This window comes from Astyanax mexicanus, chromosome 8, assembly GCF_023375975.1.
Source record: "Astyanax mexicanus isolate ESR-SI-001 chromosome 8, AstMex3_surface, whole genome shotgun sequence".
Classification (NCBI taxonomy): Eukaryota; Metazoa; Chordata; class Actinopteri; order Characiformes; family Acestrorhamphidae; genus Astyanax; species Astyanax mexicanus.
The window spans coordinates 52,395,872-52,418,923 of NC_064415.1; the positions used below are offsets into that span (position 1 = coordinate 52,395,872).

The following is a 23,052-nucleotide window of genomic DNA, read 5'->3' on the forward strand; positions in this document are numbered from 1 at the left end:
AATTTTGTTTATACTAAAACCCTTCTGAGGTTCTGATTGGCTCAGCCTGAATTGCTAGCTCGAATGCTGGGTCATGTTGCTTTGCCCTCAGCAGCCGGAGCCAGAGAGAGCACAACTGGCCATTCTCTCTCATTGTGAAGCTGGCTGGCACAGACATCTTTTAACTGCTATATCAGAGCTGGAGATCTGGTGCTTTCCTCTTGGCTGATTGGCTGATTTCACATGTATCAAAGGAGGCATGCACTTGTCCTCTTCTTCCTTGTTTTGGAAGAGATAGAGCGAATGCTGAAGAATGGGTGGATTGATTGGCAAAGCTAAAATAGAAAATAAGTAGAAAACTGCATAAAAAAAAATGAAAACCTAATTAATTTTTTGCAACACTTATTGTCTTTATTATATATTGTATTGTCTCCACAACATATGAAAATATTGGATTCCCTTTGTATTATATGAACATCTCATTATGAATATGCCAGAATGTGCAAAAGTGCAATGTGATTTGTTTCTAAGAAAATAAACATGATACTCTGGTACTTGTATCTAGTGATTAAAAACAGAATAGTGTGCACAATCACAAAATACAGGTGCATCTCAAAAGAATGTATTTAATTTATTTCAGTAATTCAGCTGAAAATGTGAAACTCACACATTATATAGATGTATTAAACACAGAGAATAATCTATTTTAAATGTTTCTTTCTTTTATTGTTGATGATTATTATGGCTTACAACCAATGAAAACCCAAAAATCAGTGTCTCAGAAAATTAAAATCTAATTTAAGACCAATTGGTACTTTTGGCAGTGTGCTGCCAAGTCCTGCTGGAAAATGAAATCCGCAGATGACATGTCTCTCCAAACCATCACTATTTGTGGATTACTAACTTCACACTAGACTCCAGACTCTGGTCTCTTGATTTACAAATGAAATACAAAAATTTATTGATGATCAGTGATGGTTTGGAGAGACATGTCTGTCATCTGCTGGTGTTGATCCACTGTGTTTTATTATCAAGTCTAAAGTCAGTGCAGTTTTGTTTTCCCGGAAAACACTTAATGCTTCTCTCTGCTTTTATAAAGGAGATGCGGATTTCATTTTCCAGCAGGATTTGTCACACTCCCCACACTGCCAAAAGTACCAAATGGTCTTATATAATATTCAAATTTTCTGAGACACTGATTTTTGGGTTTTCGTTGGCTGTAAGCCATAATTATACTCTGTGTTTAATACATCTATATAATATATAATTTTTACATTTTGAACTGAATTACTGAAATAAAGTAACTCAATGATATTTCAATGATATAATTATATTTTTTTTCACCTGTAAGTAATGAATCTTGATTCTACCACACAGTGAACTTGTAGCTGAATGGTGATTTCAACCTATTACTCAACCTAATACAGTATAGCACCTCCTCCATCCCTGCATCAGGTTCAGTCCAGCACCGGCTGCTGCTTGGTGAAGGGCCGCAGTTTAATGTTTTTGTTCTTCAGCTCGCTGGTCGGCGTGTACAGGTTGTGCTCTCTGATGTAGTCGATGACGTTGTCTGGGATGAGGAACTTGACGCTGAGGCCTCGGCGAAGGGCTCGGCGGACCTCGGTGGCGCTGATCTCGTTGCGGATCCATTCCCGCACCAAGAAAATGTTGCGCTTGTGCTTATGAAGAAGGTCGCACTCGTGCACGGTCCTCTCCGGCTGCAGCCCACCGCGGCTCACGCACACCAGGCCGAAGCGGCCCACCACCTCCTCGATGTGCTCGTCCGCCCACAGGCCTGGAACTTTAAACGTTTCCAGGAAATCAGCACCGCAGAGCAGCTTCAGCTGGGAAGGACCTACGGAAAAGACCAGGTTTAAAATAACAAAACGGCATAAAGCACACAACACCAACATGAAGTTGACAGACTTTACCGCAACTTATGATTCCGAGACGTGGGTCTCTGCAGCTCGGAGTAGTGGGCGTGTCCAAAGGTGTGGGCGTGTTCAAAGGTTTTCGCCTATTGGTCTATTGAAGCTGACGTTTCAGCATGGCCGCCATTTTGGAGTCGGCAATCATGCGACCCCAGTGGATTTATTTACACTGAGGAAGGAGTTTAATAAACCGATAATATTCACAACACACGGTTTGATTTGTTACAAACAGCAGAGATGTAGTAATGATTCAGGACGCTGTGACACATTATAAATACGTTTTCCTGGAGACCAAGTAAATTAGATACTCTAAACTGCCCTGGTGTGGGTGTGTATGTGTGTTGGTGTAGGTATGGTGTAGGATCACCGCCCCAGTGCCCGATGCAGTCCTCCAAATGGACGGTTGCTTCCGGTTGAGAGTATGCTGTGTGCGATTAGCTGCTGGTTCTCACTGGTTTGTGTTGATGAGTGCAAAGGATTGTGTGTAGAATGTAATTTTAAGCATCATTGAGTGCCTAGAATAGCAAAAAGGCACACATACGTAAGAAAGACAACAAAATGCTGCAGAAAACAACCGTGGGTTATACAAATACGTGCTTTCATGCTGAAATACTTTATATTATGCTCTTTAACAAAGACAGACATATGGTATGGCATATTAATAAGTGCATAAATTAATTTATTTCATATATATATATATATATATATATATATATATATATGTGAGTGTGTGTGTGCGTGTGTCTATATAAATATAAAATGAATTCATTCATACACTTAATATTAATATGCCATACCATGTGTCTGTCTTTGTTAAAGAAAATAATATAAAGTATTTCAGCACGTTTTTGTAATGTGTGACAGCGTCCTGAATCATTACTACATCTCTGCTGTTTGTAACAAACCAAACCGTGTGAAAATCGGGTACAAATTGGTGGAGTTGTGATTATTATAAGTGTATTTAATCCTTTTCGGGAGTAAAGTTTTGACACGCCCACTCTATTGCGTACAACACCTTTCGACACGCCCATACCTTTCAACACGCCCACTACTAGACCTATACTTGGTGATTCCTGCATTTTCTGACAAATTAATAAAGGAGATCGCTGGTTCGAATCCCAGTCATGCAGATTGCCATCAGCTGCCGGAGCTCTGAGAGAGCACAATTGCCATGGCTCTCTCTGGGTGTGTAGATGATGCTCTTTCCGCTCATAACTCCTAGGATGATGTCGATCAGCACATAGCATCTGTGAGCTGATGTATCGAAACCGCATAGCTGCGTTTTCCTCGGCTACTTGACAATGCTGCATCAGCAGCAGTTTGAAAAGAGGTGGTGGCTGTCTTCCCATGTGTCGGAGGAGGAATGCGCTAGCAGACGAAACTGACCAGCTCGTTCACGTTCGTTCATTCTGTTTACTGTTGTTGTAAAAGTTTGCATTGCTGCCAACAGGCATGCACTATGGGTTTGAGCACTGCTGCGTTGTGCATGTTTGCGTAACGAGCAGGAGTATAGGCACGTTGGGAACGCAATTCTATTGCAAATCACTGCCAAGATACTAATAAACACTTGACTGTTGACGACAGTCAAGGTTGTTTTTAGTCAGCGGCGCACCTTTGTTTTCCATTGCCAAGATAGCGATACACAAGAAATGAGCCTGAACACACCTCATTTCCAGACCACCATGCCCATCAGTGTGGATATAATCACAAGCATCGCTGCTATTTTAACGATGCAGGCATGAAAATAGACTGTTGGCAGGGTGTAAGATAAAATAACTGTACAAAATGAATTTTTTAATTTAAAGTTTTCTGTTTTGCATGATCTATTCTGCAAAAAATAGCAAATACGTTACATCCAGTCGATAAAGCAGTAACTGTGCTTAATCACAATATTAACTGTGACAAATTCTTACCATAGAAAGAGGTCTGACAACAACTTCTTTTATATTTAATATTTATTTTTGTATTAATTGCAGCAGTAATTCTAAACTATGAGTAATGCATGAGTAATCACAGCACTGTTCTGTCTTTCCTTGATGCGATGATAAAATCATCTCATCTGAAGAATGTCCCATTTATTTGGAGGTGAATAAGCGGAATTATATTTCTTTGTTAAATTAGCGTGAAGGCTTAAGATCGAGGCTGCCTGTGTCGCGCACATTCTCTCACTGAACATCATTTTTAATTTCAGATAATTTGCTGTTCCAGTTCTCATTTCTTTAGCAATACGAGATGGAGGTAATTATCAGGCAAATCTGTTGAAAGATGAAGTGTGCGAGTGTGTGGTGTGTGTGTAAGGGATGCTGTGTTTTAAAAAGAGAAATGATTCGGATAATTGGATAAAACGTTCATCTGTAGGTGTTTGTTTGAGTCAATTTAAGCCTGATTTTAATCAGAGGAAAAATGTAAATGACATTAAAACAATGGGTAGAGACACAATTTCAATGTGACTGTGTTCAATCAATCATCTCATTAAAAGACTTCCAGTATAATTTATCCTTATTATCCTGGTTTGGTTTAATCAGTGGTTCAGTTCACACCTGGTCACTTCAGGCGATTAGTATCTGGATTGTATCCTGATAAAACATTTTATCTGGTTGCTGTGTGAGATGAAATATGCAAATTAAGAGATTTAAGTGATTGGATTGGTATCTGTTTTTTAAAAATCTTTTTTTGTATTTTATTAAGGGTTTGTGTAAAAAAAAAAAAAAAAGGGTAAAAATATTCACACACCAGGTCAAACTCCACAGAGTTCACAAGTGTTTGTTGGGGGCCAGAAGGAGAAATATATTTGAAGTCACGGGCCACACTCTGTAATAAAACAAATAATGAAAAATACCATTTTAAATAATATTTTTTTCCTGATTATTTTATTTACACACCATTTTACTTGACTTACTATCTTTATCTTTGACAGTGTTGTGTAAACTAAGATTTTTCAAATTGATGTTTAATTTCATGATGTCTCTTAATATTAAACTCCTTAATTACGGCAACTTTTAGACTCTTTGGCCCGTTTTTCTGCGCTAGAAATGCGCACCCTCTCCGCTTTTAGACTCTTTGGCCAGTTTTTCTGAGCTAGAAATGCGCACTCTCTCCGCTTTTAGACTCTTTGGCCCGTTTTTCTGCGCTAGAAAGGCGCACTCTCTCCGCTTTTAGACTCTTTGTCCTGTTTTTCTGCCCTTAAAATGCGCACTCTCTCCGCTTTTAGACTCTTTGTCCTGTTTTTCTGCGCTAAAAATGTGCACCCTCTCTGCTTTTAGACTCTTTGTCTTGTTTTTCTGCGCTAGAAATGTGCACTCTCTCCGCTTTTAGACTCTTCTGCCCATTTCTGACACCTAGCGTTCAAACTTTGAATCTCACATTATAAAAACCTGTTTAACAGGGGGCCAACTTTCATTCTATTTCTAAAATATCTCACGGGCCGCTCCAAAAAAGGAAACGGGCCACAAATGGCCCGCGGGCCGTAGTTTGGACACCCCTGGCTTAGTGGTTAGCATGTTTGGCCCCCAGCTCTGGGGTTCTGGGTTCAAGTCCCTATCTGGGTGGAGTTTCTATGTTTTCCTGGTGTGTATATGTGTGGGTGTAGGTATGTATGCCCATAGATGGGTTGACACTCTGTGCTGGGTCACCGTCCCAGTGCCCGATGCAGTCCTCCAAATGGAAGGTTGTTTCCGGTTGAGAGAATGCTGTGTGCGATTGGCTGCTGGTTCTCACTGGTTTGTGTTGATGAGTGCAAATGATTTGTGTGTAGAATGTAATTTTAAGCATCACTGAGTGCCTAAAAAAAGCAAAAAGGCACACATATGTGAGAAAGACAGCAAAATGCTGCAGAAAACAACCGTGGGTTATACACAGGACCCAATATTTTCCCCTATACTGTACTTTCCCACTTACTCACCAAAAAGTTCCTACGACACTAGATTTCTGTGATAATCCGTTTACAATCCAATTAGCAACATTTAACCCAACACAAAGATTTAACAGCTAACAGCACAGACTAGAATAAAAAAGAAAACAAGTACAGAAGCAGGGCAAGATAGAAAAAAAAAATATATATATATATATATATATATATATATATATATATATATAATTTGTATTTGTACGCAGCCTAGAAACCTTTTTCAGATATTTAAGATGAATACAAATAGCATACAAATAGCATATTGGCATTCCGGTATTTAAGCAGATATTGTGTAACAGGTTTTTCTTTCTATCCAGAGCTTATGTTTCCTTACTTTTGAGATTCCCTTTCATTTCAGGCACCCTTTATTTAGAAATATAAAATTACATAGAGCCTGATGACAAATAGCACTGTTTTTGCATTAATTTGCAATGTTCATCCTAGATGAATCCAGGAGAAATCTGAAAATAAACTTTGTCCTTCAGACTAGCTCTCACGATCTCAACTTCTTTCTTCAGAATGAGAAATTATTGTTACTTACTTATGCTTATTACTTATTCATTTATATTTACTCACATCTGTTCTAATCTGACCTGGAGTTTTCACAGTTTAATCTCATTTATTGCTGAGAGATATGATTTTATTTCTTTATTATTTTAAATAATGTGCCTAGGTGCCAAAAAGTCTGTGCAGTACTGTGTGCATTTTTTATTTATTAAAGTAACAGTGCTCTCATAAAATCCTAATTTCTATGGATCTTGAGGAAAGTTCATTTACAGTCCAGGCGAGCTTGTCACCAGTCTAGTAATTCTGCATTCCGTGCTCATTAGCATGCTCTTTCATACGCCACACAAAATGAAACCAGTGCAACAAAAGGCCCCTGACAGAGCTGGGAGGGGCCACAGGGAAAAGAACGGCCTGGTTTTAGATGCAGCTGACAAACCTGGCAATTTATGTAAGAGAAAAGGGCAATGTGGTGCCTGGGAAAAAGAAAAAAAGAAGAAAAAAAAGAGAAGAAAACAGAAAAAGGTGAAAGAAAGGTGGACAGATTTCAAAATACTAACTACATAAGAGGGTTGAGAAATGGGCGGAGCTTACCAGAAGCAAGAGTTTGTTCTGGGGGTGTGGCTTTCGTGCTTGGCCAGCATTTCTCTACCATGCAGTTGTGGTGGTACCTGTTCAGGAGGGTACACAAACAAACACACACACACACACACACACACACACACACACACACACACCAATGAATGGATTGTTTCAGTAATCATCTTATAATCGTCTGTTCAAAGTACACACTGTTTCCCTCTTCCAAATATCCAACAAAATCAAAGGTGACCATAATCAGCTTCAGGTTTCAGGGAATTCAGATTATTGTGTAATAAGCGCTTCAGGTTCAGAGAACATATATCAGGACACTTATGCTGCGCTTTATTTCAGCTCAGACCTCAGAATTTCCATGCATGTGTAGGAAATTTCAACTGGAATGAATGCTCCTACATGCCAGACTTCAGCAGCCAGAGTCTGAGAGAGCACAACTGGCAATGCTTGCTCTGGGTAGAATACCCAGTGATGGTGCATCAGGGGCAGTTCGAAAAGAGGCAATCCGTAATCAAATCAAAAAAGTCATTAATGTCAGATTACATAAACTGTTACTAAAAATAGTAAAAAAAAAATAATAATAATAATCAGCAGCTTATCAATCAATCAACCTTTATTTAAACACATTGAGGAGTACATTGAGGGTGGCCCTCGTTTACAATGCAGTAGGGCTGGCCCGAATAGCGTTTTTTGAGCTCCGGATATTCGGCACTGATTCGAAGCGAATATTCGAATATTCGTTTTAAAAAAAAGAGGTAAAAAAATAAATAAAAAAAAGCAAATCACGGCCCCTTTAATCCACTGAAAAATGTTCAATTTGCTCTGACCGACGAGACATATTCACCGCGGATTTTTGGTGTTTTTATCCCCCATATTTTTTCTGTGTTTTTAGCCCAGATTTCTTTGTGTTTTCATCCCGGAATTTCTGCTGCCCCACACGCGGCTTATCCGCTGCGTAAGCAGGCTAGGAGGCTGCTGCTGCACGGTTTCTCCGCTGCGCAAGCCAGCCCAGTAAATTGCTGTTTGTGTTTTCACACTTAGGCTATTTGCTTAAAAAAACAAACAAAAAAAAACGTTTGTTCAGGAAGTATTTTATATTCTTAAACATTGTTAATTATATTAGAGGACAGTCATTGTAAACTGTACTTGGTTTATTTCGGTTAAAGGATTGTGCAGGGCATATTACTGATTTTGTATTTTTGCACTTGGGCTATGAGCTCAATATTAAATATTTCGTTTGTTTAGAAATTATTTTATATTTTTAAACCATGTTAAATTACATTAGAGTAGAGGAAAGTCATTGTTAATGACGTTATTGTACTTGGTCTATTTCGGTTTAAGGATTGTGCAGGGCATAGCCATATTACTGATTTTGTATTTTTGCACTTGGGCTATAAGCTCAATATTAAATATTTCGTTTGCTTAGAAATTATTTTATATTTTTAAACCATTTTAAATTATATTAGATAAGAGGAAATTCGTTCAGACATCATTTTTGTAGGCCAGGCTTTTGTAACCGATTTAGCCCCTACTGTTGCCACATTACCCCTTACGTTTTATTATATAAATCAGTTTCGAAGAGCCTGCATTTTTTTTTTATCATGTATAATAGAGGTCTGCGCGAGACTGATTTTTAAACCCACTCTTCCACGCTCCCGCGTTTCTGTCTCGTTACCGCTCCGCAAAAAAATGCTTCTTTTAATCCCGCGCCCGCCCGCCACATAGTGCGGTCCCGTTCCTTACCCCAGTCCAAACACCATCGGTGTGTGCGTGTGTGTGTCGGTCCATCCTGCGCGTTGAGAGTTTTCTTTAGGTTTTTTTTTTTTTTTACAATTATTACAGTTTTCTTAACTATTTATTAATTTGCTCCCGCATGGTCTGGATTAAACTCCCGCTCCAGCCAATAACAGTTCAGTTCTGTCCCGCGCGCAAGATATTCTGACGGGACCCGCGAAAACAGAAGTGGTTAGAGTGAGGTGGAACTCTGGAAAGGAGAAAAAAAACGAATATCCGAATACCAAAATTAAAAACCGAATACCTACTCAACGAACGAATATCCGAATACCCGAATATTCGGGTCCAGCCCTACAATGCAGCCGAGCAATTACATAGGGAAGGGATTGACAAAACAACAACAAAAGAGTAGAAAAAAATAAAATAATAAAACAGCATTTTAATAAGGTATAAGAATTATTTAAAGAAAAAATAAAAAAAGGATAATTATTTTTAAAATATTAAGATATAAAACAAATAAAGGTAAAAATAATAATTTAAGAGTAGGAATCATAAAATCATAGGTAAAAAAAGGTAAAAGAACTAATAAAAATTCAACTACAGATGACAAAATAAAAACTAAACACATAAATGAGTGAAATATACATAAGCAATAGCTATAAATAATAAAAGAAAAGAAAGAAACTAAAAAGACTAAGACTAAAAAAAATATATAAAAAAATTAAAATAAAGAAACTTAAAACATACCAAAGATAATAAATAACCAATAAATGAGCTAAAACAGTGGCAGGCTGTCTGAAGGTGGTTAGAGACTAGGTTAGAGACATGTTATCTAAACTGTGGGGCTTTATTACTTACAAACTTTGTTTAAGTGTGAGTTTCCACTAAAGTTGCTCCAGCACTAAGGCTGAGTGCAGCAGCATTAGCATTAGCATTAGCACCCAGCCTTAGCGATGGAGAAACTTCACTGGAAACTCACTCTTATAACGCTGAAAAATACAATGAATAGTTCCTTACAGCACTAAAATAACTGGAACACAAATAAACAAAAAACAAAAAATTGCACAGTGGGTTGCCAGTTCACGGTTAAGAACCTATTATTCTTAGCTTCCAGCTGGGAACAAACTTTTCTAGTTCCAGATTTAGATTTGTTTATTTTTGTTGGAAATGCGCTAAACCTTTTAAAATTAGGTGTGTGAATTGGAACGGAGCCTATTCAACATTAGTGGAAAAAGGCACAGCCCCAATAGTATCCTTTCAGATCCCTTATATTAATAAAAATGTTTATTTAATCTACGTTTTTGATGCATTTTTTTAAGCTAGCGCTCATATTTCATATGATATTTATTAAAAGCCATGTGTACACATTCGGCTGAACATTCTGTTTTGAAATCCCACACAGATGATAAACCTGCAGCTACAAAACCCTTCCTGTCAGTAAGCAATAACAGGCTGATAACAGACTGCCTCGTCAGCTTTGATACAGAGAATCAATTTCACTTGGCTCCAAAGCAAAGCTGAAAAAAAGAAGAAAAAAAATACAGGAACTTAGCGGCGTAGTGGGCGATGCAGCAGCCCATTCATCTGAGTCTGTTAATTATCTTGGCAAGGTATTAGATCACTACTTCGCAGGGGAGGATACCACACAATAGGGTCTCTCTAAAGTGAATCATAGTGTCACATTCTGGCAAGAGTAACCGAATCTTGGAAAAGAGAGAAGAGACGTTACACACCGGGGCTCTTGTTCAAAGCCGTTCTGATTGCGGTTCCACAGCCTGGCTTAATACTGCTCCCGGGTTCATTTGAAATTAGCTGCAGACTTTATTTAACAGAACATTTTTAAACCGAGTGTGTCAGCATGCTAATTATGTAGCTCTTTTAATATTTTATGAATCATAAATCTGTGTTTTTGACCAAAAAGTAAAAAAACAGCCTAATATTCAGAGGAATCTACAGTTCGTACTTTCTTGAAGAGCTTCATTAACTCCACAAGCTATTAATATATTCAGCCCACAAATGGAAACTAAGCTACAAACACAGCCTGGTGTCAGTTCAAAAAACAACCGATAAACACATTTTCATATGCTGTCATTTTTGATCAAAGAAAAGATGCATTTCTATTTATGCTAATTTTTAGTTTACTAAAAAAAAACAAAAAAAAAAACAGCAGCGGTATTGTGGCAACTTTGAGTCAAAGGCCATGTTCACATTACAAGCCACATCAGATCAGATCATCTTGAAGGATCACATTCACAAAATAAAAGTAACCTGTACCTGTCTTTAATGTGAACGAATCTGTCCCTGAAACGCCTCACATGCGCACATTGATGTATTGTGTATAGATATACATTGAATTCTTCACCAACCACAAAAAATGTCATATTTGAGAGATAACTCGTAGCTTTATAATGGTGAAATTAATCATTAGCAGCTCATATGTGGAGCATCTTTTGATGGAGTGGAAAGTAGCACAGGTTCAGGTCGAGGAGGTGAAAAAAGGCCAGGCTGTTTGCTTTTGCTGTTTTTCTAGCTATAGCTGTACAGCTGCACCAAGAGACCAAGTGTGAGTACAAGAGAGAAGCACGTAGCGCTAATGCTAATGCGTTAAAGCAAAAAGATGCATGAACTCCACACGATTTGAACGTTCGCATTCATGTCGCATGTCCATGGATCAGATATGTATCCGAATTAGGACCACATAAGAAAGTGACTAAAATCTGATTGAAGAAAAAAAAACATATTTGGCACGTTCATACAGCCATGAAAAAATCAGATCTGAGCCACATTGAGCAAACAATCAGATTTGAGTCACTTCATCTTGGTAATGTGAACGTAGCCAAAGTGGCATGATGAATGGATCAATAGAATTTGACTTTACATTGACATTAATCTTTAGACTTGGACAATATAAATCTAAATAAATTACACATACACATAAGTAAAAACATTATCTGATTAATCGCATCAACAAGTTTTTATAATGTATATTTATTTGTAAATAAACAAATGAATGTAAGATATGTACAATGCAATAATATTTATATTAGTGGTGTTGATTAAACTACTAGTATATACTTGTATGTTTAAGGGGAGTTAAAGCCAATGTGGGGCACCGAAATAAAAATCTGTGTTGGGTAGGTTACAGCGGATGTGGGGGTCAAACGGGCCGAGATTTCCCACCATTTTCACCAGGCCAGGTCAGGCCCAGATTTCCCACCACTTTCCTCAGGTCGGGTCAGGCTCAAGAAAATAGTCTGTTATGTAGACGTCTGTTATTTAATGATATTTTTATTTTATAAAAAGCTATAGTTTGATAATCACAATACAGCAAAGTGTCAAACTGTTTTAAAAAAAAGTTGCACAAGTTGCAGGATTAGTTTCTCTTTCTCGTTTTCTGGCTTTCACAGACATATTCGGTCTCTTTCCAGCTTCTGCCAGAGTGTCTGTATGTTAGTTTGTAAAGAATGAACCAGTAGGTCGGAAAGCAGGTCGCAGTTCTCGCGAGCGTTGGTCGCTGCCGCCTCGGAAAACTTACAGAGTCTGGTTTGAGCTCAGAGGAGCTCCGGCACAGACACGAGAGCACCGCTATTCCTCCTATTGCACCTCAATGCAGTGCTGCAGTAAGTTTCAAGCTGTAATTTTACTTCTTTAAAAAGATCAAAAATCAAGGAAATCCTACCTAGTGCTGCTTTAAACCATGTTAAATTATATTAATTCTTATAAATCAGCCTAGTTTACAGATGTTTAGGGCTGTGGGTCATTGTCCACATTGTTTGTGTTTTAATCTTTTGGAGATCTGTTTTTAATAAACATTTTTTTCTTAAACAATAGGTCTATGCTTCTTCAGTATTGCAATGTTGATTAACATCATTCTGAATGCTAATTTCGCTCATTCAAACAGCCTGAAAATGCAGAAAATCTTAAATACACAGGGAACCTGTAAGTGTAACAAAGGAGAAAAATGTGTGAGTGCTTGTGTGAGTGTGTGTATGAGAGAAAATGTGTGCGTGTGCTCATATGTAACTTCACGTAAATCCACCTCAAGCTGCTAGGATCTTGCAAAGCCTCAGCATGAGCCAACTCTGGCGCAACACCACTGATTCTCCATTTTTCTGAGAAAGAAAAAAAAAAAAACCTGGCAGCTCCCAGTTGGCATCACAAATAAACAGTGCTGATTGCTCCTGGGAGCCCCTCGGACAGTCTCTTGTTACTAAGCATGCTCAGTGAGAGCGTTTGCCTGTCATTAGAGACGGAGGACGCTAGAAGCTGGAAGACGCTTGACGCCAGCAGAGCGAGAGGCTCCCCGGAATGGGATCTGTGCTGAATAGAGACTGAACAACCACAACGCCGAACAAAGGGGCTGGAAGGAAGCATGCGTGGCAGCCGATGGATTTTACACCATCTGGCAACCTGACACCTTATTTAACAGGAATGTGTGGGCTTGGGTGGGTGGCAGCTCGAGTGAACTCTGAGCTATTGTGTGGTGAAGGAAGGAAAATTCAAGTAACGGACTGGAATTCACTCACACTGTCTCAGTGTATTACCGGCTATTACCTGTAGTGTTTCCAACACTGTGAATAGCTGAAGGCTTCTTGCTTTATTCTTTAAATATCTGTGGACACCCACTGCTGACACAGGCGTGCAAATGCACAAATACACAGCTTGTCCAGTCTATTCCCTGTGTAAAGAAGCTCTGTCTATAGCTTCAATAGCTGTGGAGCAGTGGAACTGTGTTCTTTGGAAAGATGGTGCTCCAGTTGATGCTTTTGGAATGAATGGGTGATCCAACATCCTCATCTTACTAATGCTCAGAATGATGCTCCAGGTACTGGGAATCTTGTTAAAGTTGAGAATCACATGGATGTTTAAGAATCAGTGAGAAAGTTGAAATTAAAGTTGAGCCAGGGCTGGATCCTTCAACAAGACAACAACCTTTTAGCTAAACCCTGCTCAAAATCTACTAAAGCAGGGGTGTCCAAACTACGGCCCGTGGGCCATTTGCGGCCCGTTTTCTTTTTTGGAGTGGCCCGCGAGGTATTTTAGAAATAGAATGAAAGTTGGCCCGCTGTTAAGCAGGTTTTTATAATGTGAGATTCAAAGTTTGAACGCTAAGAGACAGAAACGGGCCAAAGAGTCGGAGAGGGTGCGCATTTCTAGCGCAGAAAAACATGGCAAAAGAGTCTGAAAGCAGAGAGGGTGCGCATTCCTAGCGCATAAAAACGGGCCAAAGAGTCTAAAAGCAGAGAGGGTGCGCATTTCTAGGGCAGAAAAACGGGCCAAAGAGTCTAAAAGCGGAGAGGGTGTGCATTTCTAGCGCAGAAAAACGGGCCAAAGAATCTAAAAGCAGAGAGGGTGCGCATTTCTAGTGCAGAAAAATGAGGCAAAGAGTCTAAAAGTGGAGAGAGTGCGCATTTCTAGTGCAGAAAAACGGGGCAAAGAGTCTAAAAGTTGCTGTAATTAAGATGTTTTATATTAAGAGACATCATGAAATTAAACATCAGTTTGTCATTTAGAGCATTTATTTGCAGAAAATGAGAAATGGCTCTCCTCCGCCAGTGTTACACACTTCTTTTGAATAACTTTATGCCTTAACTCCTGGTGAAAATTCAAGCAGTTCAGTTTGGTTTGATGGCTTGTGATCATCCATCTTCCTTTTGATTATATTCCAGAGGTGTTCAATTTAGTGAAATCAAGCAAACTGATAAATGATTGATAAAGAAAACTTTTTCAAACTTTTCATACCGCTGTAAGCTTTTCCCCTCCTGCACTGTGGGCGTCAGTTACTTTAGTTTTCAGATCTGTAGACAGTTGCTCAGAAGAGCGCATGTTTGACACATGTGAGAGTGTTAATAGAAGGTTTAAAGACTCAGAGAATTTTAAAAACCTGGAAATGGGATTCAACCCACACTTCCTAATTACAGCTGGTGGCATGCCTCAGGCCTAATTCACTAATCGAGGTCCTTGTCAAAAAACCTCTGAAAGTTTCACACAGGCAACTCTGATGATTTACATTTTTAAGATATATTTGTGTGTTATGATCAACAGAGTGACTGTGCATTACGTTTTGCTGAAAATGTTGTTTTAGATGTATATATATTTTGCATATATATATATATATATATATATATATATATATATATTGCATATATGTGTGTGTATATATATATATATATATATGTATATATATATATATATATATATATATATATACATATATATATATATATATATATATATATATCTATATATATATATAGATGTATATATGTTTGCTCCTTAAAAAAAATCCATCTGCTAAGAATTTTTAAGATATATTTGTGTGTTATGATCAACAGAGTGACTGTGCATTAGAAGGGAAACATGGCGACACCCTTGCTCACTTCGAAGTAGGCATCCTTACTAGTGTTACTTAATGTGCTTTATAATCTGGTTCGCCTTATAGTCCGAAAAATACGGTAACTACTGTCTGTACTGAAATCGTACCAAACTGTAGGGTTTATACCGAGGTAAATGTTGTTTACTTTTACACCATTACCAGTAGGTGCTGGTTCAAGGCAGAAGCACAGTGTTTAAATATTCAAAGACTATTTTCCATCAGTTCTGTTCAGAGTGCAGAGTCCAGTCATCTCAGGCTGCACCCGCAGGCTATCGAACAAAGTCCCATTAATGATGTGCTGATAATACCTACAGAAAGAGACAATGACTCACCATCTAAAGTGCACTCTAACTCTGTGCCCCATTGTTCCTTCTGTTGTTTCCATTTCTTATGATTTCACTAATCTTCCTGCAAGGGTTCGGCTCAGGCTTCTAATTCCGTATGCCGCCATTGTTTCATTAAAATCCTTAACTGAACCCAATTTACGAGTCCATGTGCCTCAAGCTCAACTCCGTCATGAAGAATGTTGAAAGCTTTATAATTGCAGACTTACTGAACTCCTTACAAACAGCGTGAGTGTGGAGTTCAAGCACATGAAGCAAGATACAGGAGCCCATCCAACTCCATCCAGCCTCGCAGCTTGTTTTGACTACAGTGTCAGCGGTTTCAGCCGTGTTTGAACAGCCAACTCCTCTGTATTTCTGGAGCAAAGAAATAGTTCTCCATTTACAAAGGCACTTCTTATACTCTGTGAACTACAGCTTCCATTTCTTAAAGCCAAAAAAAAAAAGAGAGACAAGCGCAATCGGTGCTTAACAGCGCCAGCTGTCAAAACTGCTTAATGTCTTCTTTTTGTAGTGAGTGACCCAGTTGTGTTCAAAAGACAAGACTCGTCCCAAAAAGTTCCCGTGAGTAAAAGGACCAGATGTAGAACTATTTGATCTATTTCTTGTCAGGCTGCTAAGCCTTTTCCACCTTACTGTACATTAGAGCTTTGTATTGGGAAGTACTTTGTGATACGATACAGCGGTATGAAAACGTTTGGGCACCCCTGATTATTTTCATGATTTTCCTTTATAAATCATTAGTTGTTTAAATCAGCAATTCCAGTTAAATATATCATATAGCAGATAAACACAGTGATAATTGAGAAGTGAAATAAAGTTTATAGGATTTATAGAAAGTGTGCAATCATTTATTAAACAAAATTAGGCAGGTTCATAAATTTGGTCACCCCTGTCATCTTATTGATTTGAATACCTTTAGACCTAATTATTGCAACACAAAATGTGTTCGGTAAGATTACTGACCCTTGACCTACATACACAGGTGAATCCAATTATTAAAAAAGGTTAAGGAGCTCAAATGACCAAAAAAAACCAAAAATCTTGATACAGGAGCTACAATTCACTAGATCACGATATATTGCAATATACTGCAAATGTCATAGTACAAAAACAAGCTATGATATTTATAAAATCTGATTAAAAAAAAAAAGTTGACTTTTTATCCAATCAGAAATACTGGATCTAATGAAAGAGTACAGCACTGCTATCGGATGCCAAACTTTACGATCAAAAAAGCTGTGAAAATACAGCCATACAGGATTGCAAAATTAAATATCAGAAAATTATATTTAAGTAATTGCAATAGATTAGAATATTGAGATTTTCCAACACCCTAAATACATGGTAATAAAAAAGCGCAAGGGGGGAGGGGGTGGTATACAGTCAGTGCCAATCAAAAGAAACAAATGTCGCAAATAAAAGCTAGCATATTAGCACAACATCAGGGGTGTGACGAGATCTCGTGGCATGAGATCTCGCGAGATTAAAACGTGACGATATTTCTCGTCAAGCTTTAACCTGTCTCGCGGGAAAAAAGAATAGTTTAGTGTGGACTTTTTAAGCGGGATCTGGCAACACATCAGGAGTGCAACTACGTACTGTTTGTGGTGTATGCAAACGTAGTATCAGCGCCCCCGGGGGGAGGGGGTGGAGGAGAAACGTTCTGTCGTTACTAGCCCACCGCGCTGCGCAAAACCAGCAAGCTGATTGGCTGTTTCTCCTGAGAGAAAATGGATTTGGGGCTTTTTTGTGGTGCCCCCTTTAGTGCAGCGCCCCTATGCGTCGCATACGCTGCATACCACCTTTTTAAGTTTAAGTCTGGCTGCATTTTGGCTCCAGAGTAACAGAGTGACCAACAAGACATAAACCATATGTAAATACTGTAAGTAAATGAAACACGTGACTGTTTCATAGGCAGCTGTACTAATCCCTTAGCTCTGTACTGTATTTAGAAAAAAAAAATTCTGTCTCTGTTTGCACTTCAAGCATAATCTTAATATGACTGGTTATGGTTATGTATAGTTAAATTACAAGAGATTTAGGAGAAAAAAACACAAACCATAGTCTTAATATGATTGGTTGGGGTTTGCATTTATTGTTTGCACTATATTTTCACTATATAAAGTTTTATTTTTATTTTTTATTCTTATTTCTATTTCTTATAGAATCAGTGTGTGAGAGAAATTGGTCTGTTAAGTTTGCGTTATATGATTTTGTCAACTAAAACTTCTAGTTTCAAGCCATTTTTCATTTTTGACGTTTTCTTTAAAATTTTATTTTTAAATCTCGTCTCGTTCTCGTGAACCCAGTATCGTGTCTCGTCTCGTGATATTAGTGTCTCGTCACACCCCTACACAACATCATTCCAGCCATTGTAGGAAACAGGAAATTACAGTATTTTATCAAGTACAAAAACAGGATAAATAAAACTGAAGAAATAGCAAAAAACATGTAGTCGTGTTTTTTTAATGACAGTTAAAAACAATAACTCTACTGTCAACCACTGTAATTCAATATACAATAGAATAGTGTTAAAATACATTACAGTAGAGGCACTGTACAATCCTCAGATAAATGTATTTTACTGTCTATTTACAATTTACATACAGTGTATGCAGCTTAAGGATTTTAAATTTAAAATATCAATCCAAACACCCATACATCTGCTTTTGCCATGTTGTGAAGGAAAAACCAACACTAGAGCATTTTTAGTTAGAGATATGGCTATATAGTTATGAAGGCTTCCTCTTTTAGGCTAATGGCTTACCAATGAAGATGCAACCAAACAAACAGAGCACCTGATGTGTCTGCTTTACTGGAACTTCTAAACGAGTTGTCCTTCAGACACAGTGTTACATGTTACATGATGCCCAACAAAAAAGCTAGTTAGCCATGCTAACTAAGAGCTAAACAGCTTCCACTAATATTAAATAGACTGTCTGACTGTTAGGGTTAGCATAGCTACTTTACAATTTATGCATTTCACTAAAACAGTTACTGCACACTCCATTCACTACGAAGGTCCTACCTCATAGTGACCACAGTCTCTGTCCAGTCAGCTTGTCGACTTTCCCAGTCGTCCACAGTGACCCAGTCTGAACTCTGCAGGGCCAGTCTGGCCATGGCCAGTCGGTGTTGTGATGAAACCAGTCCCTGTTTAGCATATTCATCACCAACTGGGGAAACAATTCCACCCACCACCTGATAAAGACCTGCGCTGAGGAAAGAAAGCGTTGTTAGATAGTGGCTAGTTAGATAGGTTAGATATTGGGGTAATATAATCAATAAGAGACAGAAATGTCTAACAAAGTGATACTTTTACAGGAATAAAGTTCAAATAACAATGTTCCTTGTCTTGTAAAATACTTTAGTCATGTTAATATCAGGTGGCTTAAGCAGTGAGACAAGCAGAGAACCACATCATTCTTGAACTCTGCCTCAAAGCAAAGGATACCATTTTAAAAAACAGGTTATTACCTTAATGATACTAAAAACCAGCAGCAGGTCCATAATGCTGCCGTGTTCATGCAGCGACTGCACATTATTACCAAGAAGCCTTTGATTTATGGAACTAAAGTTTGATAAATTACAGCCTAGACTGAAAGCATGGAAAACGTGTATAAAGGGTTATGAAAGCACACATTAACCGCACTAAGAGTCTTGAGCAAAGTCAAACTTGGCTTTGAATGGTTGGTAATTATATAAAGAACCATGTGATCTCTGAGACACATGGTACAAAGTGTACAATACAATAAAAAAAAAAAATTACATTATGCTTAAAAGGTTTATAAATGGATTCATAATGGCTTCTAAAATGTTATTACTTATATTATATCCAGTGTTAATTTCGTTATTGAAAACTATGACAAAAAACATCCGCTGATGACTTTTTTTTTTTTTGATGATGAAACGAGACGAGAACAGTTAGCAGCTAATGCCGCCCAGCAGACCTACACTGAGGAACCCTGAGTGTACCGGTAATCCAGGGCGATATTAGCTAGTGGTTTGTCCCATGTAGTGTATTTTAACACTGTAAACATGCAGACTACAGTCTGATGTACTCACCTCTGAAAGGCGAGCACTTAGAGCTAGCACTTAGCGCTTTTATAATATAATTAAGCAATAGAACACGAGAGGGAGTGTGTTATCACGAATAACTGTAGCCGTGATGTTATTCGTGATAACACACAACAAAATGAATAAAGAAAATAAATCAAATAACTTTAAAAAATTCAGAATTAATATGCTTTAATATGGACTGTGCCTTCCGCCAAAAAGTAGTTCCACAACAGCTGTAACAGAACTGAAACTTAACTACAAAACGGTGTATGGTTCATACAGACTAACACAACGAAAGTTAGCTTGAAATCAAAATTGGGAATAAGTGAAGATGGTAATGTTAGGAGGGTGAAATAACGCTAATACTCTCCTCTCCTGCTCCGTGGAGTCGTCTTCAGGTAAACGCTGTACATTTTTTGAGCATTTCTGCTTGTTTTGCTGGGTCGTGTTGGTTGTAGCTAGATGGCTGGACTGTGGTTAGGTTAGCGTAGCTTGCTTTAGCTCAGCATTAACTAAGCTTAGCTTAGCCTAGCCTGGCTGGTTAGCGTTCTGGCTGTCAGACGGCAGTAACCGAGCGATTTTCTTTCCCTTTTTTCCACAAAAGACGAGCCAGCGCTGCGGGCGAGCGCTAGCCTGTGCTAAGCTAACGCTGTTGCGGGTGTCCTGTGTGTATACGCCGTTACTCTGCAACGCGTCGGCGGAGTGATACAAATTTAGTGTGAGAAGGCCGTGATGTTATCACATATATCAGCAGGGCTAGAAAACTTCTCAACCAATCAGATTGTGAGGTCGGAACTAACTGTTGTATAACAGCACAAATCTAAAACAGAAATCCATAAAAATACCTAATGCATACTGTTTATTTGACGAAAAATAGACTAAAATCTTTTATTTTTATCGACTAAAACTAAAAATAAGCAAATGCCTAAAATATGACTAAAACTATTCCACATTTTACTTAAAAAACATAGGCCCTATACAAAAATACACAAAAGTAACCGGTCCCTTGCAACAATAATGAGTACACTTTCCTACATACTGTTAAAGCTCAGAATTTGCTCATTTTGTTTTTTTATTTTTCTTCTTATGGATTAGTCAGTGTTCAACCTTTCAGCTTTAGCAAATATTAGTAATAGGTTACTCCTGTTTAACCCCAATTCAGTTTAGTCTTTTAGTCAGACATAATTATGATAACACATTAGCATGTGTTGCAATCCCCACTCCCTACAGTAATGAATCCGCTGGTTTGTGAAGGTGAACTGACCTGTTTGGTGCATGTGGTCCCTGGCGAGCTCAAAGAGTCTCATATGCTGGTAGGTGATGGGGTTGAAGGAGCCACATGCCAACAGGATGAGGGGAATCCGGCCAGCCATGCCTCGGCCTCACACCCTGCTCCAGTGTGTGAAACTGAAAGAAATTGGAGAGATGTATATACAGTGATGTGAAAAAAAGTTTTTGGGACCTTCATGACTTCTTTTTTTTTTTGTATGTTTATCACTATTAAATGGTTCAGATCATCAAATAAATAAAAAAGACAACATAAGTACATACAAAATGCATTTTTTAAATGAAGGTTTTTATTACTAAGGGAGAAAAAAAAATCCAAACCTATATGACCCTGTGCTACAAATGGATTAATCTTTCATATATAAGCTACAGAAACATTTGATTCATTGCAAGTTTTGGACTGACTACAATTTGTTTTAATGTCTGAAATTAACCTTTAAAAAATTATTTACTTCAATTTGTCCAATTTTCTAGTTTTTTTTATTATTATTATTATTTCTGCCCCTCACAATCTGAATTTCAGGAAAAATGAGACATCTTTAATTAATTAATTAATTAATTAATTATTGCATCTTGTAACATAAGCAGGTCGGATTATATCATCAGATTTGGGGAGAAAATCAAGTAAAGATTTATTTATTTATTTTTTTTTTTTTTACCTGTGATTATGAGGGGTGGGGATGAATTTCGAAAAATCGAAAATACAAAAATTGTTATGAAGTTTTATGCGTAATTTTCTGTTTAATTTAGCCACAAAGTTACGTTTTGTTTATTCATTGTTTTTTTTTTATTATTTGTAGTTCATTGCTGAGTTTTGCTACGTTTTGGACTGAGAAAAATATTTTTTTTAAAGTTTAAAAGTCTGAAATTGGCTTTTAGTCTGAATTGTCCGTTCCACCTTAAAACGTACAGCAGTTCGCATTGAGACGCCTCAAAGTCACATGCATATAACTACTGCACTATTTAAGGTGGAACGGATAATTAGCTAGCTTTAGCTAGCTAAAGAAGCAAACACTTTCCCGCAGCTTCGGTATAAATAACGTTATTTAAGGGAGTTTTATTAACACTATCCGCCACATGTTTTCGCTAGTCTGGTTAATAAGCTGAATCTGAGAGCGGTTTATTTCTGAGAGAAGGTCTGAACACTCAGAGAACCTGAAGCGGGTAACCGCAGCTCCATTAGCCCGCTAGCTTTAACACCCCCAGGCCGCTGTCTGAGCGGGTATTACCCCCCACACACCGCTCTCCCTCACCGCGGCGCGGCTCCGTGGAGCTGGGCTGAGATTTACAGCTCCTCAGCGGCGCTGAAAGCGAAGTTTACCTGGTTTAAACCCGGCTTTACACAGCGCCAGCTAGCCTCATAGCTAACCAGCCTGGTGTTACACGCTTTACGCTCCCCCGGAAAACCTCAGCTGATTTAGATAGGTGCCCACTGCTCCACTGCATTCAGGCGCGTGTCCTGCAGAGACTCAATGGTAAGCAAAATTTTCTTAGAAAAAAAACTTAGAAAAAGGACATATTATACCTTTTTTTTAAAAGTTAGAATAGGTCTATGGAAGCCCATTCCGGCCACCTAAAAATAAAAATAATCCAGCAGTTTTTTTTATTATTATTATTAAGTAAAATATTTTGAGATAAGTCAATATTTTGAGATACTATCTCAATATTTTGAGATACTATATTTCATGATTTGTGAATCCACGTCTGAAGTAGTTCCATTTTGCGTCTTTGTCTCACCTGCTTCTGTTTCTGTACAGCCTACTAGTATATCAAAATATTGACTTAGTATCTCAAAATATTGACTTAGTATCTCAAAATATAGAGATAGTATCTCAAAATATAGAGATAGTATCTCAAAATATAGAGATAGTATCTCAAAATATAGAGATAGTATCTCAAAATATTGACTTAGTATCTCAAAATATTGACTTAGTATCTCAAAATATTGAGAAAGTATCTCAAAATTGAAATAGTATCTCAAAATATTGAGATAGTATCTCAAAATATTGAGATAGTATATCAAAATATTGACTTAGTATCTCAAAATATTGACTTAGTATCTCAAAATATTGAGATAGTATCTCAAAATATTGACTTAGTATTTCAAAATATTGAGATAGCAGTTTACTTAATAATAATAATAATAATAATAATAAAAAAATGCTGGATTATTTTTATTTTTTAGGTGGCGGGAATGGGCTTCCATACTATGGGCTATACAAAACATGTTTATTAAGTTATTTGCACAAAATCTCTCAGATGAAGCGATTTCACCAGCTTTCTTGTTTATAGGGTCCACCCTCAGCTCACATTTCAAAAAGGCTAAAAAATGAG

The 23,052-nt window shown here is 37.8% G+C and overlaps 1 protein-coding gene across 3 annotated transcripts; it reads right to left on the reverse strand.

Moving 5' to 3' along the window:
* Positions 1 to 355: 355 nt before the first annotated feature.
* nmnat3 (nicotinamide nucleotide adenylyltransferase 3) lies at positions 356 to 22,160 on the reverse strand. 3 transcript variants are annotated; one of them, XR_007440199.1, is made up of 6 exons: positions 21,972 to 22,123; positions 20,696 to 20,838; positions 18,401 to 18,584; positions 6,916 to 6,992; positions 4,644 to 5,691; positions 1,746 to 1,834 (listed from the first exon to the last, which is right to left on the reverse strand). XR_007440199.1 is itself a non-coding variant. In XM_007228665.4 (5 exons), exons 2-5 carry the CDS (start codon positions 20,802 to 20,804, stop codon positions 1,437 to 1,439), a joined length of 768 nt encoding a protein of 255 aa, XP_007228727.2. In that variant the 5' UTR covers positions 20,805 to 20,838; positions 22,040 to 22,160; the 3' UTR covers positions 356 to 1,436. The 3 variants fall into 3 exon arrangements, 2 of the variants coding, with proteins under 2 accessions (XP_007228727.2, XP_007228729.2); XM_007228665.4 differs by lacking the exon at positions 4,644 to 5,691 and having other exon boundaries at positions 356 to 1,834; positions 22,040 to 22,160; XM_007228667.4 differs by lacking the exon at positions 4,644 to 5,691 and having other exon boundaries at positions 356 to 1,834; positions 21,972 to 22,117.
* Positions 22,161 to 23,052: the final 892 nt, after the last annotated feature.

What these genes read in the sequence shown, in the direction of transcription:
- nmnat3 (XM_007228665.4), bottom strand. Translation starts at nt 20,804, where the DNA reads ATGGCTGGCCGGATTCCCCTCATCCTGTTGGCATGTGGCTCCTTCAAC. An exon ending in GGACCACATGCACCAAACAG is followed by an intron (nt 18,585 to 20,695) that starts GTCAGTTCACCT and finishes TCCTCAGCGCAG; the next exon opens with GTCTTTATCAGGTGGTGGGT. An exon ending in AGAACAAACTCTTGCTTCTG is followed by an intron (nt 1,835 to 6,915) that starts GTAAGCTCCGCC and finishes TCTTTTCCGTAG; the next exon opens with GTCCTTCCCAGCTGAAGCTG.